This window comes from Lactuca sativa, chromosome 2 (genome assembly GCF_002870075.4).
Source record: "Lactuca sativa cultivar Salinas chromosome 2, Lsat_Salinas_v11, whole genome shotgun sequence".
Classification (NCBI taxonomy): Eukaryota; Viridiplantae; Streptophyta; class Magnoliopsida; order Asterales; family Asteraceae; genus Lactuca; species Lactuca sativa.
This window is the reverse complement of record NC_056624.2, coordinates 181201455-181218452: the sequence shown is the minus strand read 5'-3', so window position 1 is coordinate 181218452 and position 16998 is coordinate 181201455. Positions and strand designations below refer to the sequence as shown.

Here is a 16998-nt window from a genome sequence, read left to right as displayed (position 1 = left end):
GTTAGCTACATTTAAGCCGACAGGCCTGGGGTGACAAATGTCGTACCAATTCTGACGCCTGAAGAACGTCGTATCAGACCATCTTAGGTCATCAAGCATAGTTATAATAACTCATAATTTGGTATTAACAATACGATCAGTGTACGAATACATTAATAACTTCAAATAGTTTTATTTGATAATAAAACTACAATACAATATTTTACAGTACAGCTGGTGGATCCAGGCACATACATTCACAGAGTTTTATACAAGTACAATTACAGTATACTATTTTAGAACAGAGAAACTTACTCTCTTTAGCCCTATGTCTCTTATCCCTAAGAGGCCTTCCTCCACTAGCAGGTTTTTTTCGGAAAACTCTATTTATTCTAGTGTGGTTGGCAGGCAGGCCTATATTTCTTGGTTTTTATAGGACTCCTTACAAACGTTGTTTCTATCTACTATTATCTAAAAATAATCAAGTTAATAATGACTGGATGAAACCAAGAAATAACCCCTCACGTGCGAAATTATAGAAGATCCCCTTTAAGATCAAACAATTCCATCGAATTGAGTATGATTGTATAACTAGTTATGGTAAGCATGAATGAGCTAAATGAAATATGTTCTTTTTATACATATGTTTATAAAAAAGCACTTACCTGAGTTTCTTTTTTTTTTTTTTGCAAAATAGGCGATAAAAAAACACCAATTGAAAGAATAAGTCTAATTGAAAGGTTTTGATTGATCTATCATTATAGACCTAAGAAGGAGAAAGTCATAACTGTATAAGAAAATGGATTAATCATCTATAACATCTACCCATACCGCCAATCATCGAATTCATTCATTGATAATTTTTCAACTCTACTTAGAAACGAATAATAAGAACTGGGTCATTTAATTTTATTTTAAAATGAAAGTCTTTTCGAATCATTATGGAATGAAATTATTAAATTATTCCTCTTTTTATCATTTTTTTTTCTAGAAACATTCATTTATTGATTTTATGTGAATTAAAACTACATTATACTATTTAAGAGTACAACAACACTTACACATTTTTGTCTTATGATATTAAGACTACAATTCATTTACAACATAAAATATTGGATTTTCTGGAAGAACACAATAACATTTTCAAGGAACAAATGACAGACTTCTAATACAAAAATGTTTATGAACTCACCAACTTAATTGTTGACACTCTTTTTCAAAACCACTTGTATTATCTGGAAATCAGTAGACAAATATCCACACAGGTTTTGAGAAGACGGAGCTTCATAGAGTCACGTATTTTAGTTTTTTCTATACATTTTGGTTTCAAGTATGCAATGATTTCAACACAGATGTAAAAACTATACATTATTAATATGATGGTTATTGTACTTTGATTACTATTATTCAGTTGTTGTGATACTGTACATGACGTCATCCGCCCTCGAACGTTTCCGTCGTTCTGGTTTGGGGGTGTGACAACGTGGTCGACACTTTTCCATGTCATGGTCATTGTTCATTGAATTATTTTGCAATCTTTTGCACGGAATTTCAAAAGTTGGTGCTCTTGGTTTTGTTTTGCGTCGCACTCAGAAGCAGTGTGTAACACTAAAAAAATCATCATAAATTTAAAATTTTCAAAACCAACCACGAATCAGTATTGCTTACAAAAAAGAGTCGTTGTTTCAAAAGCATTATTTCAAATAAGAGATTTCCCAAGACCCGAAGACATAAAAACAGGAAGTTGTGTATGGTCACGCTTTCGTCTTCCCATAATCCTTGGAAGTACATGAAACCATAAACTAAAACTATAAGTTAAAGCTTAGTGAGTTCACCCAAAGTACCACCACAAAAACATATAACCAAACAAATTGTCGGTTGGAATGCCCTGGTTGAATTACCCCCAACCCACATAGATAACAGGTCCACAACCTCCTGGTTGAATTACCCCCAGTCCACAACCTTTCGGTTGGAATACCCTGGCCCACAACATTGTACGTTGGAATCCCCCGGTCTGTTGACTGATAGCACAAAGCAGTACAGTCTCAACCCCACCATACCATGTAGACATATACATAACATATAACATATATCCAACAAGAGATAATCATATAACCAGTTAACAGACTATTAGATAGATCTACAAATCACTATTGTATAACAACATCCTATATACCAGGATACATAACTAAAGGGGTCAACATTTGTGCCTTCGACCCACAAAAACAGTGAGGAAAATCGCCTCTCAGTCGGAATGCAAACTGAAAATCAGCTCAACGAACACCTAACTAAAATCAAGAACCTAATATTTAATTAATAGCTCAAATACGTAAAATACCCTTAGGTCAACTTGGTCAAAACTCTAGTCAAAGGTCAGAGTCAGCAAGTCAACCCAACCAAGTCAACTTAGGCCTCGTAAGCGGGGCGTGCTTCGGATGTACGCGGGGTGTACTTAAGCCTTGACTGAGATCGGGTAGTTGACCTCGTACGCTCGGCGTACGTAGAGGTGCGCACGACATACGCACCGAAGTCACACTTTCGATATTAAGAGCTTAATACTTTGACTTTTTATGTCTAAATGCATATCCAAGGCCAAAATACCACTAAGGCTATGTTTGGCGTACTAGCTAAAAAGCTAGTTCTTAAATAAAAAGCTACCTGATAGCCGAAAAGCTAGCTGATAAAAGAATAACGTTTGGTAAAACTAGCTGAAATATATAAAATTACATAAAAGGACATGTAAGAGTATGTGTTTCTATAATTAATTAAGGGGTGTATTTGGAAAATTTTAAAAAAGCTCCTAAAAAGCTAGTCTAAGTAGATTTTTTCAAAAAGCTAGCTTATAAGCTACTTTTTGGCTTACCAAACACGACAACATAAAAAAGCTCAAAAAATAAGCTAGCTAGGGTTAGATAGAGGGACGTTTTCTTAGGTGGAGGCTGAAGATGGAACGAGAAATGAGGTGATAATGATGATTATATATGGACCAAACCCTAAAAATTAGGGTTGGGATTTATCACGTACGCCCAACATACTAGGGTCCACCCAGTACGCCCAACGTACTAACTCTTTGGCCAAAATCACTAAAATTCCACTATGGGTCATTATTGCAATCTTTCTCAAGCACAAGGGTCAAAATGCAATATTCCTTCATATATAGGGTTAAAATTGAAATTACCTAATCATCGGGATGTTGCAATTCTCCCCCACTTGAACTAGACTTTGTCCTCGAAGTCTGATGTTGCAAATAAATCAAGATAATGCTCCCGCATCTCCGACTCCGGCTCCCATGTCCACTCAGAGCCTCTCCTATGTTGCCACTAAACCTTTATCAAAGGTATCTCCTTGTTGCGTAAGACCTTCATCTTTCTCTCCACTATCTCTACCGGCCTCTCAATATAATTCAGGCACTCATCGACCTAAATATCATCAAAAGGAACCACTTCCTCATCATCCAACATGTACTTCCACAACTGCGAAACATGGAAAGTGTTGTGGATCTGAGTGAGCTCACTCGACAAATCCGACCGGTAGGCCACCCTGCCTACCCTGGCGATCACACGGAACGATCCAATATACCGAGGACCCATATTTCCCCTCTTGCTTTTACCTCAGAAAAAACCCTAGCTCTAATTCCCTTGGTGATTTGTGGCCTTTTGGAGAAATTTTTGGCTTGGAGAAGAAGAGAAGAAGGTGCTCTAGTGGTGGATCTTGCAAGGAAATAACATCTTCAACCTCTCACATTGCTTCTGGACTTTTGTAAGTGCCAAAGGCTCAAACTTTATTGAAGTGGTTAGATCTAAGATATTGTCCTATGTTCTTCATGTCTAAGCAAGTTTGAATCAAAGGAACACATAAAGTTGGCAACTTTATGACTCTCTTAAGTCCCTTGAGCAACATATATTGTAGATATCAACTTTGGTTGGGGTTCTTGATCTTGCATGGGTTTTTGGTCATTTTTAGCTCATTTTGACCTAAAATGGATTCTAGACATGTATTGGACATGCATGTCTATAAAGTTTCCATCTTTTTGCTAGATCAGGTATTAGAAACTCTTATAGAGTGGTTGGGTTAAGAAAATTTTGGATTAAGAGCTTAATGGTTAAGACATTGTTGTACTTAGATTTATTTGGACGTAGGGTTTGAGATCTTGATCTCCTTGGGTGTCTTAATGGATAAAATTGAAAATTTTATCCATCTAGACCATAAAATGGACCATATCTGAGCTTTGGAGCTCTTGGAATTGATGAAAACAATTTAATCCGTTAAGTTATTCGAGACCTAGCGCCCACGACGTGGTGACTAAGAAATACCCGAATGTATCATTATATGGGGGACACGACGTGGAGGTTGACTAAAGTAAACGCTGACCGTTGACTTTTGACATGGGTTGACTTTTGGTCAAGATCACAGATTTAGTGTGTAGACTAAGGTTGGTCCTTGTATGTTAGTGCTATAGCAGTGGTTGCGAGGCCTTGAGCTGTGGTTTAGTTGATACGTGAGTTAGGTGAGTCTCTTCACTATGCCTATGGGTCGAAGACACCAATGCCGACCCACTAAAATGTGTTATATAGGATGCTAACTGTCTTTGTGACTCTTGCACTGTATGTTGGACTGGGCCCATTAGCATGCATGTGGAGTTGAACCTATTTGCATGAGTGGGATGGGCCATTGTATGTTGGGCTAAGCCCATTGTATGTCGGGCTAGGCCCATTTGTATGTTGGGATGAGCCCATTGATTAGGAAAGACTAGACTCATTATTGTGAGTTGGGCCCAATATGCGGGTTAGGCTCGATGTTATGTATGACATGTGGTATTTTGGGGAACTCACTAAACTTTGTGCTTACGTTTTTATGTTTATGGTTTCAGGTACTTTCGGTACGAAAGGGAAGGGCCTGACGTGACTGCACAACATATCCTAGAGTTTTTTGCATTGACTATTTATGATTTTTAAACTGATGTTTAAATGATATAATCACTTTGTTTGGTTTTGGAACAAGTCATTTTTATAGTTTAAGTGATCTATTGCAAAAAAATATTCTATTGCAATAAAATAAAATAATGATCAAATTGGATAAATGATAATAGTTGAACCAACTACATTGACATTTTCACCTATGACGACTTAGGGGCATTTTGGGGATTTCAGCACGAGCATACCTCGTCAACCACGAGCATACCTAGGAGTCGTAAATCGTGCAATCGTGCCGTGTTTTCGTCTGATACGACACGACACGACAATGTTTTATGTAGCACGAACACGAGACGATACGTTGCCGTGTTTTTTTGAACTAACACGAAAACAAACCAATTAAAAAATAAAAAACACGACACGACAAAGATAACATAAAAGAACAATTAATATATTTAATTAACATTTAAACATATATAACACGAAAACACAACTGACAAACAGATGATAAATCGTGTAAATTTCATGTCGGATTTTGAACACAAACACAACATCGTGTTTTTTACACTTGACACAGATTCAAATTTGAGTGCTTAATTTTTTTCGGGTAGTTTCAACAATTGCTTAAGGGCATTTTGGGGATTTAAGCAGAATTTGCAATGACGAACGAATTACATGCCGAAGCTTTGCTTTCGTCATCAATGGCGGAGGAACTCCAATTATGGAGAAATTATTGTTTAATTTTACACTATTTTTCCCGGATGGACATGGACAGGAGCAATTTTGAAAACTGTTCGCTGTTGACGACGACGACAGGGCTTTGGTTTTTGCCTTCAGGTTTCTTAAGGTACGCCACATTTTATTTACAATTTGTATATACGGTGAACTATAAATCGAGACCTCTAGTAGTTTGATGAATCACTGTAGTTTTGACCGTAAGTGACACCGGTGATTTGAAGGATCACAATTCACAGGTTTGGTTGCGAAGCGAAAATGTTGAGTTGGAAGTTTACTTAGACTGGAAATGGGGAGCGCCGCTAAGCTTATCGTGGATGCCCTGCTACAACGCTTCCTTCCACTTGCTAGACGTAGGATTGAAACAACACAAGCACATGTAAGAATGGTTCAGTCACTCTGCATGCTGTTGCTTATAATCAAAAGTTTGTTTTAGTTGATCTTCCAATAAATTTCTTATTTCTTCAAATTATGTGGGGGAAATACAGGATGGACGCTATCTTCGGCCATCGGATCCAGCTTATGAACAAGTGTTGGATTCCTTAGCTTTGGTGGCTCGACACATGCCTATACCTCTTCTTGAAGCGCTTCTTCGCTGGAGAGACAGGTGAGTTTTTTTCCTTTTAATATTCAGATTTTAGGCAGCTAATTTATTAAAGAGATGTACAATGATGTATATAGAGCTTCATCAGTCCATTGTATCACTGGAATTATGAATATGTTCTGATTTCTTTTGTAGTGAATCCCCAAAAGGTGCAAATGATACATCTGCATTTCAGAAAAAGGTTCAAATGACTTGATATATCTTGTGTGCATCTCCTTGTTTGTGAAAGTGTAGTTATAATGATGCTTTGATCGGATCAGCTTGCAGTGGAGTGCATTTTTTGTTCAGCTTGTATTCGCTTTGTGCAGTGTTGTCCACCTGATGGACTTACAGGTTTGGCTGTTCCACCATTAGTCTATCCTTAATCCTTGTAAGTTAAGTCATTTTGTTCTAAAACAGGATATGCTTATTGTAATTGCAGAAAAACTATGGAGTGGGCTTGAGCATTTTGTATTTGATTGGTTGATCAATGCTGACAGGTAAGGGCAAGTTGTCTTCAGAAACTTGAAGATATCTAGTTGATGTGCTCATTGATTTCAAGTGGCATAATTGGAATTAAGTCATGTGGTGTTGTGTTTATTTGATAGATTTGCTGATTACAGGGTTGTAAGTCAGGTTGAATATCCTTCGTTGGCTGATTTGAGGGGGCTCCTTCTAGACCTAGTTGCACAGCTTGTGGGTGCTCTATCACAGACCAGGTGATTTGTAAATTCGGTCAGTTTTTTTTTTTTTCTTACTATGCGTGTATTGATGCCTAAGACCGAAGTGCATTTTAGAAGAAAGCAATGCATGTTTTGTTTCTCGAGCTTATCATTGATTTTTTTCTTTCTTGAAAGACTTAATAAACGAGTGCAATTTGTAAAGTTTGAGAATTCCATATATCTTATTATTTATTTTCCCTAAATCCTACTGGTTCTTTGGTGAATGGTAGGTAGCTTCTGTTATCTGTTCATCTAGTTGTAGATTTACAAAAAACCAAAAGCCACTGCAATGTGATTTTATCTGTATATTAATCAAATGTTAATAAATGTCTTGGTTTATGCTTCACATCTCCCAAATAGGTTCACATCTGTAACTGGACACTTTTTCATGGAACTCAACACCCGTCGTATCGATACTAGTGGGGCCCGAACTGAAACCCTCAGCATCATTAATGGGATGCGACATCTAAAGCTCGGGGTATACATGACACATTTTTTATTTTCTTAAAATATTATATGATTTATGTGATAAATAAATATTTAAGGTGAAGACGGAGGGTGGTATCAACGCGTCAGCATCTTTTCTGGCAAAAGCCAATCCACTGAGTCGTGCTCCCAGCAAACGAAAAAGTGAACTTCACCATGCGCTTTGCAATATGTTGTCAAGCATTTTGGGCCCACTTGCAGATGGTGGTAAAGCTCACTGGCCTCCACCTGGCATGCAACGTGCACTTCCTGCATGGTATGAAGCTGTTGCACGTGTAAGGATACAAATCATTCATTGGGCAGACAAACAGAGCAAGCATATACCTGTAAGTAAATGCTGAATTCAAATCCTCATAGCTTAATTTGTTTCAAGCGAAGTATATCAATGTTGCTATTATGGGTTACAAAACAAAGCACAATGCTATTATTAGTAAAGAAATGAAAGCAAGTTGCTATTATTTGTAAAAGATAAAGTACATTGCCTATATTGGTAAAAGAGTAAAGTATGTTGCTATTCCCCGCAATTTGCCCTTTGTTTTATTCTCTTCTTTTGGCTTGATTGTCCTTCTACTTTCTTTGTTGTTTGTGTTAGGCTGCTTACCCTTTGGTGACTCTGCTTCTTTGTCTTGGTGATCCTCTTGTTTTTCTCGGTAACTTTACTGTTCATACTGAGCAACTGTACAAACATCTAAAGGTAACTTTACATGCACACGTTATAATCTTTATAGTTTATAACATTATATTCTTGTCTCAGATGACACAGTATATATTAATTTATTTTCCAGGATAAGAACAACCGGTTTATGGCTCTGGATTGTATACACTGTGTTACAAAATTTTATCTGAGTGTTCATGGGGAGTCCCAACAATCAAACCGGGTATGGGACTACCTGGACAGTGTGACTGCACAACTTCTAACAGCTCTTAAAAGAGGGATGCTTACTCAAGATGTCCACCATGATAAACTTGTTGAACTCTGTGTTACAATAGGGGAACATCACCTTGATTTTTGTATCAATCATGTGATACTCGAAATGCTTAAGCAAGATAGTCCAAGTGAGGCGAAGGTCATTGGTCTTCGTTCTTTACTTGGCATTTCAGTGGCCCCCACAAGCGAACATATCGGCTTGGAAACCCTTCATGGTGATTGATTAATCTTTTTGTTGTCTGATTTTCAAATCTTTCCTTTTTGACTTTGGTCTATTATGATTATGACAGCTCAGGACTTGGGTCACTACGTTCCAAAAGTAAAGATTGCAATCGAGTCTATATTGAGATCATGCCATAGAGCTTACAATCTGGCGCTTCTCACCTCTTCAAAGACAACTATAGATGCTATCACAAAGGAGAAGTCACAAGGGTATCTTTTTCGGTCAGTTTTAAAGTGCATACCATACCTGATTAAAGATGTTGGTAGAAGTGATAGAATGACTGAGATAATACCCCAACATAGTATCAGCATTGATCCTGGTATTCGTGAGGAAGCAATACAAGCACTGAATAGAATTGTGAGATTCCTACCTGAACGTCGATTTGCAGTTATGAGAGGTATGGTGAATCTCATCTTACGCCTTCCAGACGAGTTCCCTCTTCTCATTCAAACATCAATAAGCCGCCTTCTAGAACTGTTGCGTTTATGGAGAGCTTCTCTTTCTGATGATAATGTTGAACATGATGATTTCCATGCTTCAGAGATTGAAGCAGTTGGTCTTATCTTTCTTACTTCTGCTGATACTCATATTAGACATACAGCATTGGAGTTGTTGCGATGTGTGCGTGCTTTACGAAATGATATACAAAGCTTTCTGTTATGTGAAAAGTCGGATCTCATTGAGCCTATACTAATGATCGATGTGTTTGAGGAAAATGGGGATGAGATTGTTCAAAGCTGTTACTGGGATTCCAGCCGTCCGTTTGATCTGCGACGAGAATCTGACGTGGCACCTCCTGATGCGACACTTGAAGCTATGCTTTTTGAAAGCCCTGATAAGTACAGATGGTCTCGTTGTCTTAGTGAGCTTGTCAAATATGGTGCACTTCTCTGTTCACGTTCCATTCAGGAAGCAAAGTAATCACAACTTTGAACTTTTTTTTTTTAACTGTATTCTGCTTTTTACTGAATGGTTAACTGATACTTATATATATATATATATATATATATATATATATATATATATATATATATATATATATATTCTCAGGGTAGAGATTATTAAAAGACTTGCACTTGTGACACCTGCTGAATTGGGGGGAAAGGCTCATCAGTTACAAGATGCAGACAACAAAGTAGATCAATGGCTGTTGTATGCTGTGTTTGCTTGTTCTTGTCCACCTGGAAGGGAAGGAGCTGGCACATCATCAACACGAGAACTATTCCGACTCATCATTCCCTCACTAAAATCTGGTTCTGAAGCATATGTTGTAAGTATTATCCATTAACTTTGTGTATTTATAAAAAATAAAAGAAAAACTCTACACATGATGCAGTAAAAGTAACGTAGTCTTGACAGCATGCTTCCAGTATGGCTCTTGGTCATTCACATCTGGAAGTGTGTGAAGTAATGTTCAGCGAGCTGGCATCTTATATGGATGAAATTTCTTCAGAAACAGAAGGAAAACCAAAATGGAAGGTATTTTATCCTTCCATATAAACTTATATGCTCACATCATAATTCATACATAATTAAATAGTAATATCTTATATTCTTTTGACACAGAGTCAAAAACCTCGACGTGAAGAACTCCGAATCCACATTGCAAATGTATACAGAAGTGTAGCTGAGAACATATGGCCTGGGATGCTATCGCGTAAGCCGGTTTTCCGTCTTCATTATTTGAAGTATATCGATGAAACAACAAGATTAATCACAACAGGACCTCTTGAGAATTTTCATGAAATGCAAACTCTTCGTTACACACTTGCATGTGTACTAATCCCATTGGCTCCTGAATTTGTGGACTCAAAATCAGAAAAATTTGATCCGAAAATCAGAAAGCGATTATTCGATCTTTTTCTCTCATGGTGTGATGACTCAGGTAGTGCATTGACTCAGGATGGGTTAAGTGATTATCGGCGTGAAGTTGAACGATACAAGTCTAGTCGCTACACACGGTCAAAAGATTCGGTTGACCGAGTCTCGTTTGACAGAGAACTTTCTGAACAGGTTGAAGCAGTGCAATGGGCTTCCATGAATGCCATGGCTTCATTGTTATATGGCCCTTGTTTTGATTTTGATAATGCGAGAAAAATGAGTGGAAGGATTATATATTGGATTAATAGTCTCTTCATTGACTCTGCACCCAGGGCTACTTTTGGTTATTCGCCCACTGATCCAAGAGCTCCATTTTATGGTAATAAACACACAGGAGGAGGTGGAGCTACTGGACGTGATAAAACCAGATCTGGTCACCTTCGTGTTTCCCTTGCTAAAATAGCTTTGAAGAATCTTATTCTTACAAATTTAGACCTTTTTCCTGCTTGCATTGATCAGTGCTATTATTCTGATGCGGGTGTAGCAGATGGATACTTCAGTGTATTGGCTGAAGTCTACATGCGTCAAGAAATGCCTAAATGTGAAATCCAACGACTCTTGAGTTTGATTCTTTATAAAGTGGTGGACCCATCTAGACAGGTTCGTGATGACGCCTTACAAATGCTTGAAACTTTATACATCCGCGAATGGGCTGAAGAAGATAAGATTGAAAGTTCCGGAAGCTGCTATCAAGCTGCAGTAGTTGGGAACCTTCCGGATTCCTACCAACAGTTTCAGTACAAATTATCTTGCAAGCTTGCCAAAGATCGCCCCGAGCTGAGTCAGCTTCTTTGTGAGGAAATCATGCAGAGACAACTAGACGCGGTTGATATAATCGCACAACACCAAGTTTTAACATGCATGGCTCCTTGGATTGAAAATCTTGATTTTTGGAAACTTCAAAATTCAGGGTGGAGTAAAAGATTATTGAAAAGTCTTTATTATGTGACGTGGCGACACGGTGATCATTTTCCCAATGAAATCGAGAAGCTTTGGAGAACTATTGCGAGTAAGACGCGTAACATCCGCCCGGTTCTTGATTTTTTAATCACTAAAGGAATCGAAGATTGTGATTCGAATGCATCAACGGAAATAAGCGGTGCGTTTGCTACGTATTTTTCAGTTGCTAAAAGAGTAAGCTTATATCTAGCTAGAATTTCTCCACAAGGTACAATCGATCACTTGGTTTACCAATTAGCCCAAAGAATGCTTGAAGATAGTTTAGAACCCATCAGACCAACATCTAACAAGGGCGATTTGGGAAATTTCATTTTGGAATTTTCTCAGGGTCCAACACCAGTTCAGATGCAGAGTACTGCCTCTGTTGTTGATAACCTAAACCCGCCGCCTCATTTGTCACCATTACAGGTTCGAGGATCTGTTGATGGTCAACTAACAAGGATAAACCTTGCTCCGGTAACTTCCGGAAGGTCTAGCCAGCTGATTCCGTTGATGTCACCGCTAATGGGAGTCCGGAATTCACGAAGCCGACATGCCTCTCGAGATAGTGGGGATTACCTGATCGAGACACCGAATTCGAATTCCGAAGTAGATGGTCTGCATGCTTTTAGTGGAATACTCGGTGTTAGTGCTAAAGAGCTTCATACAGCTTTACAGGGTCATCAGCAGCAACATTCCTTAACCCATGCAGATATAGCTCTGATCCTACTTGCAGAAATTGCTTATGAAAACGACGAAGATTTCAGGGAGCATTTACCTTTACTTTTTCACGTGACATTTGTCTCCATGGACAGTTCAGAAGACATTGTTCTAAAACACTGTCAACGGTTACTCGTTAATTTGCTATATTCACTCGGTGGGAGACATCTGGAGCTTTACACTGTTGAAAATAATGACGGGGAAAACCGGCAACAAGTCGCGAGTCTGATTAAATACGTCCAATCAAAACGCGGGAACATGATGTGGGAAAACGAGGACCCCACAGTCACCGAAATCAACCTCCAAAGTACAAAGCTATTGTCTGCACTTGTGCAAAGCATGGTGGAAGCTATCTTTTTTCAAGGTGATCTTCGTGAGACATGGGGAACTGAGGCACTCAAATGGGCAATGGAGTGCACGTCTAGACATCTCTCGTGTAGGTCCCACCAAATCTACCGGGCCCTACGACCCCAGGTCAACCATGACGCGTGCATCCTTCTTCTCAGATGCCTTCATCGATGCTTACAAAACCCAGTACCTGAAGTTTTGGGTTTTGTTATGGAAATTCTGTTGACTTTACAAGTAATGGTGGAAAATGTGGAGCCCGAGAAGGTAATTCTATACCCCCATCTTTTCTGGGGGTGTGTCGCGATGATGCATACGGATTTTGTTCATGTTTATTGTCAGGTGCTTGAGCTATTCCTGCGTGTGATTGACCATTTAGTATTTTCGGATAGAACAACAGAACATGTTCTTCTTTCAAGCATGCCACGGGACGAGTTTGACCACAGTGTGGTTGACTTTGACTTTGACTTTGAGTTTCAGAGAATCCCGGTTTTCGAAGGCGTACAGCCTCTTGTACTCAAAGGACTCATGTCAACCGTGAGTCACGATGTTTCGATCAAGGTTCTCTCACGGTTAACCGTGCCCTCTTGTGATTCCATATTCGGGGACCCGGAGACGAGACTTTTGATGCACATCATCGGTTTGCTTCCGTGGCTATGCTTACATTTAAACCCGGAAGCAGTTGTGGGGTCCACTTTTTCCCCCCAAAATGCGTGTTTGGTTTCGGTGAATCTTGCAATATGGTGTCGGACGAAATGTTTAGATGAATTAGCGTGTGTTTTCACGGAGTATTCTCAAGGGAGAATAAAAAGTATAGAGGATCTAGTTGTGTGTGTTTCAGCGTTGTTATGTAAAAAATGGGTAGGGAAGCATTTGTCATTGGGTTTGAGACATTTGGTTGGTGTTTTGGAGAAAGGTCCTGTTGAATATCAGCGTGTTGTTTTATTAATATTGCAGGAGTTTCTTCAGCATATTCCGATGGATGCTGTTCAGAGCTCACAAATATATGCACTTGTTTCACAGCTTCTTGAAAGTGGTTTGTGTTGTTCAGAGGCGTTAAGTGTGTTGGAAGCTCTTTTGCATAATTACGGGTCTATCAATGATCCGGTGGCATATTACGAAAGTAGCCTTGGTGGGGTGGGAGTGGGGATGGATGAGTCATCATTCATGGCCCACAGTGGAGGTGGAGGTGGAGGTGGAACAAATGAGGAGTCGGGGGGTAAAGAGTTGGGTTTGCGGAATACCCGGTTGATTCTTGGGCGGGTGCTTGATAATTGTGTGCTTGGGAGAAAACGGGACTACAAACGATTGGTGCCGTTTGTAAATACCATCACTAACTTCTAACCTTCCCTTCAACTAGGTATATATCATCATCATGCCAACTAGGTAATAATTTTTGGGGTTAAAGTCTTTTTATTAGATTGCTATGGCGCAAAGAGTTCCTACAGGCGTCTCATTTTTTTTTAAAGGAAATACGCCATTTGAAATATGAGTATTTGAGTTTGATATTAAGTCTGTTATTAATTGCGACACACTTTCATATTTTTATTGTTTTGTCTTTTTAAATGATGTTTTTTAAACACCATTATAAATTTTCATTTCATTTTCACGAAAGCCATTTTTGACCTATGATGAGGTGGAATTTTGACGAAAGAAAAAAAGAAAAATCAAATTGATACATGACATGGCAAAAGAAAACCATTAAACTCTTGGTTTCAAGCAAGATACCAGTGGATCTCGATGACAAAGGGTGAGTATATTGCAGTTAATGAAGCTACAAAGGAGGCCATGTGGATAAAGAAGTTCATCATAGATCTCGGTGTTGTTCCTAACATTGATGGTCTTGTTGAGATCTTTGGTGACAATGATGGTGCATTCACCTCGGCTAAAGAACTCAAAGATCACAAGCGCACAAAACATATATTTAGAAAGTACCATTACTTACTAAAGCTAGTAGAGTAACCACATAAGAGATATTTGCTACTCCATTCACTTGACTATTGTTACAAACCAAACATGATTCTAATACTAAGTTGATAGACGTTAGCTTTGCAAATGAATTGGTTTGTGTATTTAGTGTAATTTGATTTTGATTTAGGAACTTACATATTGTAAATCTTTATCTGATTTGATGATTATTATGTTGAGATCTTAATATATGTTTGTAATGACGTAGTCATATGGAGGCAATGTGGGCCTTGACCCAACCCACATAAATTTGAGTTTTATATATTATACATATTTTTTTAAGTAAAAAAAATTACGCTTCATATGGCTTAGATTTTGACGATCAAAGATTTGATAACCGCCACTTTTTGAATTGTTGCTCACTATTTTGTATTTGTTCATTATTCATCAGCATTATTGTTCATAAGCCCTACCACGAGGTAAGTATACTATTTTTTCTATTATCGCAATACTTAATTATTTGTTTTTACTTTATCATAGACACTTTTTAGTCAACTTACTTTTACTTTTTACCAATTTAGGTTTGCATTGATTTTATATTTTTATCGTAGATTTCTAATGAATTAAGTTATTATTTCTTGCTATGAATTAGTAATTTGTATTATTGTATTTATATATATTATTGTATTACATATAAGTTTGTTTTGTATAAAATATAAGACTATGTAATTGATATCGCTAAGCTTTTCTATTTAGACTATATGTTTGTTATCATTTGAAGTATTTTGCTACTCGTTTATATTTTGTAAATTATTTGGTCCACCCTAAAACAAAATCCTAGCTACGTCATTATATGCTCGTACTAGTCATTTTCATTAGTTTGTTATTGTGTTAGATTTGCATGTTTACTCGACTTCTTGAATGTTAATTTATTCAAAGTCTCCACGGTTAGTCATACTTCTAAAAGTAAGTTGTGATTTAAGACTGTCATGAGGTATTAGTCGATAGTACACGGAGACATAACTAATACTCATGTGTACTTAGAGATTACTTTATGGAAATTGTCACGAGTAAATTTAAGATGACAATATCTTAGATTCTTCAAATGGATAGACATGAGATTTTTTTTGTTTTGTAGACTGTTGTGTTTTGGTGTTCTCCAAAGTTGTCCGTAACTGACATCTATATAGGGAATGTTTGGGTATGACATGATAACTGGGTGATGTCTATGTAGTTAAAGTTTATTTGTTCTCTCTACCATAACAAGAGAAGCGGTATCATCGACCCCCTCAATTATCTTAGTGTTGACATCAAATTAATGGTCGTGTTTACACTAAATTGATAATGAATCAATATTGCAGTCTGTTGTACTCAACACAATCTTGTCCATATGAATATCTTGAAAAACAAAGGAATATTTTTTCACTTACCTAAGGACTCATACCTAAAGGTTATGAGTACAATTGTAGTTTTGGATGACGTACACCTTGTTAGGTTTAAGGAATATATGACTATACAATTATTGCGACATGTGTGCAAGTGGGAGACTGTTGAAAGTATGTCAATGGTTACAACAAGTTAATGATATTTCTATAAATAGCAATGTCCTTTTGGGTTACATACAAGTTAGTGACATTGCTAATTCATCATGTGTAACGTCCCAAAATTCAAGACTAAAAATTTCTTTTATAAAACATTACTTAAAGCATAATCATCAATCCAAAACATAATCAGAGTATTAATTTCCAAAACATATGTTCATTATCAGAGTAAAACATTCCCAGGCTGACTAATCTATGGTGTGTGCCATGCGATCATCCCGAACTCTTCCCTCCGCTACCAGAAGTACCTTAAACCAAAACTGAAAACCATAAGCACGAAGCTTAGTGCGTTCCCCAACCTACCCCATACCATGCATAACCACATACTGCACATACTGGGCCACGCCCGCTACTTTGGGCCTCGCCCCCTTCCTCGGGCCTCGCTCGCTACAACGGCCCCGCCTGGCTTCGAGCCCCGCTCGGATACAGATCTGTTTACTTAGGCCTCTCCTGTGACTGGGCCTCGCCTGCCAACATATACTAACACATAAACATATCACAACACATAAACTAAACATATACTACCGAATCCTGTCCTAAAGGCCTCGCCTGTCTTGGGCCTCGCCCATGTCCTGCAACTGATGAGTCATGGAACCTCGTCCACGCTTCCACTGATAGTGAGACACGGCCCAGCCCACACTCACTCTTCCCCTAACTTGGCCCTCACCCCTGCTCTACTGCTAATGAGATGTGGAACACCATCCACACTCTGCTATTGGTAAGATACGAGACCTTGCCCACACTCACCTCCCTACCAGGCACATACAAGTATCACACAGACAACAAGTATAAACTATCATATAAACCATTCCTTGGGCACTCGCCCGCTATCATTGGACATCGTCCTGAATATCATACTAGCATACTGTGCCTAGGGCTAACCCCCGGGTCTTCTACTCACAACTACATGGGCCGACATTATGGCCTTAGACCCATTCACACAAAGGGAAACTCACCTGCACTTGCTGAACTTGCTGATAACCCCTCTAGTTGCTGCCCGACAACTCTCTGAACTCCTGCTCCACTAGCTCCCCG

At 38.4% G+C, this 16998-nt stretch overlaps 1 protein-coding gene across 4 annotated transcripts; it reads left to right on the top strand.

Annotated features, from left to right (window-relative positions):
- Positions 1 to 5562: 5562 nt before the first annotated feature.
- LOC111876656 (uncharacterized) lies at positions 5563 to 14633 on the top strand. Of its 4 annotated transcripts, none has more exons than XM_052768534.1 (15): positions 5563 to 5739; positions 5867 to 6006; positions 6116 to 6234; positions 6367 to 6412; positions 6492 to 6564; positions 6653 to 6710; positions 6819 to 6929; positions 7293 to 7410; positions 7478 to 7744; positions 8011 to 8112; positions 8204 to 8561; positions 8637 to 9486; positions 9620 to 9839; positions 9929 to 10048; positions 10136 to 14633. In XM_052768534.1, exons 2-15 carry the CDS (start codon positions 5917 to 5919, stop codon positions 13796 to 13798), a joined length of 6195 nt encoding a protein of 2064 aa, XP_052624494.1. In that variant the 5' UTR covers positions 5563 to 5739; positions 5867 to 5916; the 3' UTR covers positions 13799 to 14633. The 4 variants fall into 4 exon arrangements, with proteins under 4 accessions (XP_052624494.1, XP_023728977.1, XP_052624495.1 ...); XM_023873209.3 differs by having other exon boundaries at positions 5852 to 6006; positions 6834 to 6929; XM_052768535.1 differs by having other exon boundaries at positions 5852 to 6006; positions 7484 to 7744.
- Positions 14634 to 16998: the final 2365 nt, after the last annotated feature.